This window comes from Callithrix jacchus, chromosome 13 (assembly GCF_049354715.1).
Source record: "Callithrix jacchus isolate 240 chromosome 13, calJac240_pri, whole genome shotgun sequence".
Lineage (NCBI taxonomy): Eukaryota > Metazoa > Chordata > Mammalia > Primates > Cebidae > Callithrix > Callithrix jacchus.
Genome location: NC_133514.1, coordinates 63,284,988 through 63,295,653, shown reverse-complemented (window position 1 = coordinate 63,295,653; position 10,666 = coordinate 63,284,988). Strand labels below are relative to the sequence as shown.

Genomic DNA, 10,666 nt, shown 5'->3' with positions numbered 1-10,666 from the left:
CTTGTCTAAAAAATTAGGCCCCTTAACTTATAATAAAAGTGGTCATTCTACTTTAAATTCTTCAGAGATTGTGAATAGCTCCACTCAAATTACTTAGGTTTCTGTATTATTTGTACTTGCTGGTATAATTTTAAAAAGAAGAAAATACTTGTAAAAATAATGCCACTCATTTGACATGGAAAACTGACCACAAAGAACAAGTTCAATAATGTTCTGAATTTAATAAAGGATTACATTCTGTTCAGTAGTTACAAGTAACTGAACATTTTTTTTTCCAGTGGAAGAAATTCAGAATATACTAATTTTAAAAAAACTAATGAGAATATGAATAGCAACTCAAAAGACTGACAGATGCATTTGATGAGAATTTTTTATTTCAATTATCCACAAAACAATATTACAATACTTTATAAAAATATTAAGTTTAGGCTACCATTATTCATTAAAAAAAAGTGTGCTAGAAGGCTGTTTTTGCCAACTTCCTTTTTTGGTAAAGGTTAACTTCCACATTAAGACATTGAAGACGAAAAGCTGTTGGAAAAAGAATCTTCAAATATACAAACTTGCTTATTTTTCTTGGCAAATTAAAAATACAGAACAATTTAAAATGAATACACATTAAGTTAGTGTTTTATCCCTATTATACAAGTTATTATATAAGGAACTGCTCCATTCAGTTAAAACCTAATGAATACTATCAACTTTTCCTGGCTTACTTTCCTAATCAGATTTAGTACATAATTTTGTTACCCTTCTGAATATGCTTAGACAAATTACAATATCATAGTTCACATAAAGCCCTTTAAAAATCTCATGTCACAAGTTGTTGACAAGAGGAATAATGACAGCACTCTTCTTAGGAAGACCCTCTTGGTAGAGTCAATACTAAGCAGGTTTCGTAAACATAAAAAACCACCACAATTTTTAGTACCAGAACCATTGCCAACTTGCATGAAGTCCATCTGTCACATTTTAAAATGGTTTGAATTTGAACATATATGCCATGGCACAGAATTTCAAATTTAATGATCAAATCAGGTAAATAATGATAGTTAAGAATTACATACTGAAAATAGAGGAACCTAATATAAGGCTTAATTTAAGGTGTGACTATATGAGAGTATTTTAAAACATACACAGCAGACCTTCATTTTATTTATCAGGTTCAATTTTTCCTTTGCTAGACACTTAAATCACTAGGGCTGCTATTCAAATCTGTATTTTGAAATTTTTAAGTTGCTCTTAAAAATCAGTCTTATTTTGTATGTTTCACTTTTGTACTTTAGGGTAAAAACAACTGTCCCCTTTTCCCCCCACTGTTAATATTCAGAACAAGTTTTCCTCCCAAAATCAACTATTTAATACATTCTAAAAGGGAAAAAAATGACCACCATTAAGTAGTCTTTAAAAGTGAATGCAGATTCAAACATGATTTGAAAACTGGAGTTCTAAAACTGTTTTGCATAAAAGCCATATCCTACTGGAATTAATGTGAAGCTGTAACTTCACTATTTTGAACAAATAACACCCATATAGTGTATAAGACAAATTAGTTTTATAGTTATACCTTATAATTCTTCAAAGTCTCAGAACATAGCTAAGTGAGGAGCTTTGAGTGCCAGCAAAGCCATTTTGTCACTCTATGACATCAACATTAAACATTTCATTCCATCCCTCTACTTGCAAAACTTTTACATTTTCTTATCTCGTATTTCTTTTAAATACATTTTCCTCTCTATTAATCTATATTCAACATGAGCAAAAGTGCATTCAAGTCCCTGATCTGGTCATATTTTCTATTTGTGGCACCCATCACCATAAGGACATATTAGCAAATCTCACCAGTACCAAGTCTGTTTTTTAAAAAGGGCTTTTTAAATGCTGGGTCTTACTTTGCATGCTACCTAAAGATTAAAAGATTTCCCCTTTGATTGGATAGTAGCTTCAATTACACAACGCCTTAAAAAAAAATCAGTGCAACCTCATAAGATTAACTCACTTTCTAGTTTTACCTTCATTATTCTAAGCCAAATTCTTCAAAAAGGACTGAAGTGAAAAAATTCTTATTCTACTTTTCAGTTTCATGAATATGAATATTAACATACTTTCAAATTCCACTTCTGTGGTCTAATATTTAATCAAGTTTGAGATCCTGTTTATATTCTTTTTGAAAAACCTGGCCCATGTCCATGCAAAAGGAGGCATATATTAAGATTGCATATTGACTATTTAACTTAGAAAAAACTTTTGAGAAGAATAAATGCAAGAAACTTTAAAAAACTGGAATGGAATTATTTGGTCCCATGATATTCCTTAATTTTAGATTTCATTATGGTAATAGTTTTTATCTCTCAAGTTTCATCGGTAACAATAAATAATTTTCTTTGAGCAATTCTGAGTTTGGGGAAGAAAAGAAAGAAAATGATTTATAAGCAGTAGCCTCACTGTCCTTCATGACCATGCTATCACCCACACTGTCATCAGTATCTTAGCTCTATTTTCTTTGGACCCTGAAATAGGTTGGAAAATTCATCATTGGTATGTTAGAGTTTAATACTTGGGAACAAAAAAAGTGGTTTTGTGCAACCATATCTGGGATTCCAGTTTGCCACTAAAAACATGCAGAGTAAAGAAGAATTTCTTCTTTTGATTCCTGTAGAAATTCTATACAAGTTATTTATATTTTGGCAGATTTGTGCATATAAAATAGGCTACTTGAATTATAAATTTTCTCCTGGCTGGTACTGTGGCTCTGTGGCAGTGAAGTAGTCTTCCAAGAAGGACTGAATATATTCAAATGTTGGTCTTTCATCAGGGTCCTTCTTCCAACACTGATTCATCAAGTCATGGAGGGATTCTGGACAGCCCTGAGGGCAGGGCATCCTGTATCCTCGCTCCACCTGTTCCAGTACTTCACGGTTCACCATACCTAACACACAAGATTAAAACATTAAAGAACAATGGTCCTAAGTACCACTAGGAAAACATAAACCAAATAGTCACTAACTGATTCAAAGTATATTAATTTTATTTAGTGAAATAATTCTTTTAACAAAGCAACAAAATATATTTTGAAGGAGAGTATCAAGAAAAGCTTAGAAAATGCTAACCTATGTTTTAACATGTCTAATTTTTCATTCCATCTAATATCTTATTTTTAATACCAATGTCTTCAAAAGCCAACCCCATTTGATTAATAAGAATTAGGGAGCCGCTCTGAGGTACTGGTACTTTCTAATGTTAACATTAAAGAATGACCAAACTTGGGCTACTGAGGAGTGGTGGCAAGATTGTGTCTGAAAATATTTTAAAATAGGAATTGAGAAGAAAGTTCTAGTCTTGGTTTTGCCAAATATACTAACTATGTAACTTTATACCAAATTACTTCCTTGAAACAGTGTCCTTATCTAGTATCACCTGTTTCACTTTCTTCAAGATATTACACATAGTTTCTTTTTTGTGTTCCTTTATAATTCCCCTTCCCCCAACCCCCTAACAATAAGCAGCTCATCCCATCTTATCACAGGCCAGCAAAAAGCCTCCTTTTCCAAATTTTTCCTGACAGTGTCTCACCAAGCCGACAACCCCACCATGCTTCCCATCTGGCGCATCACCTTCCCTGCCTGCCTAAGTCAGGCCATCCCTCATATCTCTTGTAAACTTTATCAACCAATCAGGAATGGTTTTTAAAATGGACTTGATTCTCTCAAGAAAATGTAATGGGGTTAAATCATTATTTAGATTTTTAGTTATTTCTTTTTGAAGAATAACTGATTTCTCAAAATAAATTTCTTAAACTATCTTTAAAAAAGCCCTATATGACATTACTTTGAAACTCAATACTTAAAAGGAAGTTTTCTGAACTTTTCATCTAAATAGGTAGTGTTATCTTCATAAGTGAAATCCGGCCAGGCGCAGTGGCTCTTGCCTGTAATCTCAGAGCACTTTGGGAGGCTGAGGCGGACAGATCACCTGAAGTCAGGAGTTCAAGATCAGCCTGGCCTGCATGGTGAACTCCTGTCTCTACAAAAATACAAAAGTTAGCCGGGCACGATGGTGGGTGCCTGTCATCCTAGATACTTGGGAGGTTGAGGCGGGAGAATTGCTTGAACGGGAGGCGGAAGTTGCAGTAAGCCGAGATTGTGCCACTGCACTTTACCTTGGTGACTTAGTGAGACTCTATATCAAAATAAATAAATAAATAAATAAAGTGAAATCCAGTATATTTTACCAACCATCAAAATACAAGAAGTTGTTTCAGGGGAGGAGAAAAGGAGCAAGGGAATTAATATTCGATGAGGGCTTACTATAATTGAACTTTTTTTCCTTTTTTTCTTTTGCTATGCTAGAAAAATCCTTTTAGTACGTTTTTTCTACTCTGTTCTTTTATTTTAATTGACTGTTAGGATTAATCAATCTAAATAAGCCAGAACCTACAAAAATAACTTCTAATTACTAATAAGCTTTCACTTCACTCTTCAGAATTCTATAATAATTAGAACTATTATTTTATGCCAACCAGGTGTGGTGGCTCACACCTGTAATCTCAGCACTTTGGGAGGCTGAGGCAGGAGGATCACCTGAGGTCAGGAGTTTGAGACCAGCCTGGACAACATGGTGAAACACCATCTGTACTAAAAATACAAAACTTAGCTGGGTGTGGTGGCACATGCCAGTAATCCCAGCTATTCAGGAAGTTGAGGCAGAAGAATTGCTTGAATCCGGGAGGCAGAGGTTGCAGTGAGCTGAGATCATGCCACTGCACTCCAGCCTGGGTGACAGAACAAAACTCTGTCTTTAAAAAAAAAAAAAAGAAGAAAAATATATAAATACTCAGCATACTGTCAATAAATGTAAGCATTTCATACCTCTTAGCATTTATCAAGGTTTATTACTGTCCCCAAATAAGAATAGTAAACAGAAGCTGTTGCTTTGAAATGGACAATCTTCTGTGAGAAGAGCATGCAGTGGAAAGGTCTGTGCTATATGTGGAAAGTTCTTTCCAAATCCTCTAAAATCATAAAAAAAAAAGACAGTAAGTGTCTATTTTCCTTTTCCTTTTTTTTTTTTTTCAGATGGAGTCTTGTGGATTGGGGTGGGCGGGGTCTCAAAAAAAAAAAAGATGGAGTCTTGCTTTGTTACCCAGGCTAGAGTGCAGTAGCGCAACTGGCTCACTGCAACCTCCATCTTCTGGGTTCAAGCAATTCTCCTGCCTCAGCCTCCTGACTAGCTGAAACTACAGACGACTGCCACCACTCCCAGCTAAGTTTTGTATTTTTCGTAGAGACAGGGTTTCGACATGTTAGCCAGGATGGTCTTGACCTCTTGGCCTCGTGATCCACCTGCCTCAGCCTCCCAAAGCGCCGGGATTACAGGCATGAACCATCACGCCTGGCCTAAAGTATCTCCTTTTCTACTTTAAAGACGGGTAACCTACAAATTGTTTAGATTTGGATTCTCATCTGAACATTGAATTTAACTAGAATATCCTGATCATATAAATGTTTATGCATTTTGAAGCTATGTAGTTACATAGCTCATTTTGGATTTTTATGTTTCCCTGCTGTACTGACCCTTTTATCATCATAAAATGTCCCTTTTTGCCCCTAGTATTATTTCTTGCTTTAAATTCAGTCTACTGCTATCCAGGCTTTGTTTCTTTGGTTAGGATTTACAGAGCACATCTTTTTCCATCCTTTTAATTTGTCATTTTTAAATACCTTAAAGCATGTATCTAATAAATGCCATTACAGTACTTGTGTATGTCTTTAAAATCCAGTCTTACCTTTTTTTTAATTGGAATGTTTAGTGTACTCTAATTTAATTATGGATGTAGCTGGGTTTAATTCTACTATCCTGTTCTTTGTTCCATCTATTCTTTTCTCCTCTCTTGCTTTTTGATTAAACAAGCATTTTTCATTGTTCAATTTTTTTTCTCTCCTCTGTTAGCTTTTTATGTTATCTTCTTCTTATTTTAGTAGTTATCATTAAGACTACAATATGCTTCCTTGGTTTATTATATTTTACTCAAAAGAAATACTTTTACCTGTTCTAAACTTAGAGCGGTTTACCTCTTATTCCTTTACCCGCTCTACCCTTTGTGTTATTGTCACAGAGTCTACTTTTATATACTTTATAAATTCAGTAAGATTTTTTTTTTGAGATGGAGTCTCCCTCTGTCACCAGGCTGGAGTGCAATGGCACAATCTCAGCTCACTGCAACCTCCAACTCCTGGGTTCAAGCAATTCCCCTGCCTTAGACTCCTGAATAGCTGGGACTACAGGCACCTGCCACCACACCCAGCTAATTTTTGTATTTTTAGTAGAGACATGGTTTCATGTTGGCCAGGATGGTCTCGATCTCCTGATCTCGCGATCCGCCTGCCTCAGCCTCCCAAGTGGTGGGATTACAGGCATGAATCACTGCACCCCACCCAGTGAGATATTTTTATTGTTAGTGTTTTATATCAGCAGTTTTCCCCCAAGCAGTTTAAAGACATAATTTCATTCTTTTCTGGCTTCCATATCTGAGGAAAAATTAGCTGTCTGCCTGTTGTTCCTGTGTAGGTAATATACAGGCTGAGTATCCCTTATCTGAAATGTTTGGGACCAGAAAGTATTTCTGAGTTTGGATTTTTGATTTTGGAATATTTGCATATACTAAGTGAGATATATTAAGGAATGAGACCCAAGTCTAAACACAAAATTGATTTATGAGCCAGGCATGATGGCTTGCATCTGCAATCCAGCACTTTGGGAGGCCAGAGCAAGCAAATGGATTTTGAGACCATCCTGGGCAACATGGGGAGACCCCATCTCTACGAAAATACAAAAATTAGCTAGATGGATGACACACACCTGTGGTCTCAGCTACTTGGGAGGCTGAGGTGGGAGGATCACCTGAACCCAGGGAGGTGGAGGCTGCAGTGAGCCCTGATTGTGTCACTGTACTCCAGCCTGGGTGACAGAATGAGACCCTGTCTAAAAAAAAATTTATGTTTCATATACACCTTATGCATATAGCCTAAAGGTAATTTTACATAATTAAAAAAATAATTTTGTGCACAAAACAAAATTTTGATGGCATTTTGACTGTGACCTGTCACATGAGGACAAGTATAGAATTTTCCATTTGTGGTGTCATGTCAATGCTCAAAAAATTTTAGATTTTGGAGCATATCAGATTTTTGAATTAGGAATGTTAAATCTGCACCACCTCCTTATAGCTGTTTGGCTTTGATTTTTGTAATTTTACCATGATATGTTTGCTTGAATTTCACTGAGTTTATTTTTTTTGTCTGAGGTTCACTGAATCTGTGGGTTGGTATTTTGTTTTATCATATTTAGAAGATTTTTCACCATTACTTTTTAAAAATGTTGCTACTGTTTCATTTTTTCTCTCTTCTGCTTTTGGGCCTCCAATACATATAAATTAGACCTTTTCACTATGGCCCACTAGTTTCATACATTCTGTTCTACTTTCTTCTTCATTAGGTTTTATCTATGCATTACCTTTGGATACTTTGTTATTGCATCTGAACCCACTAATTTTGTCTTCTACTATGCCAATCTAGTGAGTTCTTATTTTCATATAATGTTTTACAATTCTAAAATTGCGAATTGAGGGCCAGGCGTGGTGGCTCATGCCTGTAATCCCAGCACTTTGGGAGGCTGAGGTTGGCAGGTCATTTGACATCAAAAGTTTGCAACCAGCCTGATCAACATGGTGAAACCCCATCTCTACTAAAAATGCAAAACATTAGCCAGGTGTGGTGGTATGTGCCTGTAATCCCAACTATTTGGGAGGCTGAGGCAGAAGAATCACTGGAACCTGGGAGGCAGAGGCTGCAGTGAACCAAGATGGTGTCACTGCACTCCAGCCTGGGAGACAGAGCCATACTCCATCTCAAAATAAATAAAAAAATAAATAAAATTTCCATTTGATTTTTTTATAGATTCCAATTCTCCTGAAATTCTCCACTTTTTTCATTATTTTGCCAAACTTTTCTTCTATTTTAATAGTCTATATATTGGTATTTTGAAGCCTTTAGCTAACTACAAGATTTGAATTATCACAGAGTCTGCTCCTACTGATTCTGAACTCTTGATAATCAGTCATCTCTTCCCTTCTTCATATGTCTAGTAACTTTTTATTTTACGCTAGACATTTAGAATTATAAACTGTAGATTATCTGGATATCATGTTATCTTTTTCTGAAGGATGTTAAGTTTAATTCCATTTGTAATTTACTGGCAGATCATCTATCTGTCAGGGCTTAGTTTAAGGTTTTGCTCAGTTTTGCCCTTTCTCCTAGGGTATGCACTTTCTCGGGTCTCAACAAAAAGCCTAGGGTATTCTCCAGTATCTATCCACACTTTGGCTGGGCAAGAACTCCCTAGAACTCTGTAGCCTCTGAACTCTGCTTGACTCCCCAGCCTCCTAGTGGTTATTTTCTGTTAGGTCTCCCAGAGCCTGTCCCTGTGTATGTGCAGATAAGGAACTGACCAAGGACCTGAGGTGTTTTTTTTTTTTTTGAGACAGGGTCTTGCTCTCCTGCCTAGGCTGGTGTGCAGTGGTGCAATCATAGCTCACTGCAGCCTCCAATTCCTGGGCTCAAGTGATCCACACACCTCAGGCTCCAAAGTGCTGGGATTATGGGTATGAGCCACCACACCCAACTGGAATTTTAAAGCAGAATTTTTAAATTTTTTTAAAGCAGAGTTCTTTCCCTATGTTCCTTCTCTGGGACCCTGTCCTTCAGATCCCAGCACTTGGATCTCTGCCTCTTTTGCTTAGTAAGACTTATGCTTTCTCTGTCTGGGTTTTGTTGCCCTATGCCTTTTTAGAAAATACCTTCAGAAAGCAAGCCAATATAAATGTAAGGCTCATCTCATGTCCTTGCCCTGTCTTAAGGAATATGGCCTTCCTTGGTGCAATGTCCTACCAGTTCTTTTATATATTTTATCTAACTTTTGTAGTTGTTTATAGTGCTATAGTAACCTGGATATTAGGCACTCCATCACAGCTAAAACTAAAAGCTCCTCATGGTTATACATTTAAAGTGAAACTATGTTGCATGGCTGTGTTGTTTTCTCTAGCCCTGTTTGCAGGTATAGTGGAGGCAGAGTTGGATTTATTTAGTGTGGTGATTTTGCTAAGCAATGATGACGAAATCAGAGAAGGAAAAAGGGCAATGTAACTGCAAACAAGTGATTATACTGCTTCACCAGGGAATAAGGAGTAGAATGGTTTCATGAAGTGGTTGAGAAGCAGGAAAAGGTGGCAGACACAATGGAGTAAAGATCCTGGTAGCATCAAGAAACTGCTAGGGCTGGGGGAGAGAAAGTTAGCTAGAAAGACGGCAAGTGGTGGTCAGAAAGTAGATGGATGAAATAGATTCCAAAAGGATTGTAGTTATTGGCAACATTAAGGTTTAAGTTATGAAGATAGGAACACTGGCTAAGGTAGAGTGAAAGACAAGATGACACAGGAGAAGAGTTCAAGCCACACGAAACCAGGGTAATAGAAAAATCATCACCATGTGTATTAAGGTGACAATGAATTAAGACAGGAGAGGAGTTGTGTTAGAGAGGGCAAGGGTGAGTCATTAAATGAGAAGAACTTATCTGCGAATAACAGCAACAAGACAAAGTGGGTGAAAAAATTTGATGGCATTAGATCTACAGTTGGAGGTATTAGGGAAGAGTGATATGTTAGATTATATGCAAAACCCATAAGATTAGCAAAATAGTTTTTCCTAAAGACTGAATTTTACATGATTTCACTCTCAACATTAGGATGTTCAGTAGAAGAAATTGAGAAGTAACAAACTAAAATAGTACTCAATGATAGCTGAATTTCAGGAGAGCTAAATTTTCTCTTTCCCCCTAGAAACTATTCCTCTTTATTAATGGCAGATATATCTCTTAAAGTACTGGTTTTATAAATAGGTTTTGTTAGGAGAAATAAAGCAAGAAAATGATCTCAAAATAATCTACTGAAGAAAAGAAGGCAAATAAATATTTTAAAACATATACCAGGCTGGGCATAGTGGTTCAGGACTGTAATCCCAGCACTCTGGGAGGCCGAGGCATGTGGATCGCCTGAGGTTAAGACTTCGAGACCAGCCTGGCCAACATGGCAAAACCGTCTCTACTAAAAATACAAAAAAATTAGCCAGACGTGGTGGTGGGCACCTGTAATCCCAGCTACTTGGGAGGCTGAGGCAGGAGAATTGCTTGAACCCAGGAGACGGGAGGTTGCAGTGAGCTGAGACTGCATCACTGCACTCCAGCCTGGGTGACAGAGCAAGAGCCTGTCTCAAAAAAAAAAAAAAAAAAAGAACAAAACTACACCAGTCACACTACTGGAAAAGAACAATTATTTAGAGTATGGGGTGATGACCTAGTATATTTAAGATATGTGTTTTATCTGAAGGGACAGTAAGAGGCCCTTTCTAAAAATGTCCTGAGAAAGCTGAGGTGAATGTGGGGCATACCTCACGTGCTCACCCTATCAAGGATTGTGGCTTTCATTGACTGTTATCCATCTAATGCCATAGAGTAAAGGGAAGGCAGTCGGGAGAGGGAGAGGCAGGGGGACTATGAGAAGAAATAAAGGCCTTTCTCCCTTACATTTCTCTTCCTAATAAACTCCTGATAAAGC

General features: G+C 36.8%; 1 protein-coding gene across 1 annotated transcript in view; it reads right to left on the bottom strand.

The window, feature by feature from the left end:
* Positions 1-352: 352 nt before the first annotated feature.
* YES1 (YES proto-oncogene 1, Src family tyrosine kinase) overlaps positions 353-10,666 on the bottom strand; it is a 109,848-nt gene continuing 99,534 nt past the window's right edge. The window contains exon 12 of the mRNA XM_008979575.5: positions 353-2,929. Coding sequence (XP_008977823.1) covers positions 2,721-2,929 — 209 coding nt within the window. The 3' untranslated portion in view covers positions 353-2,720. The remainder of the gene's footprint in view (positions 2,930-10,666) is intronic.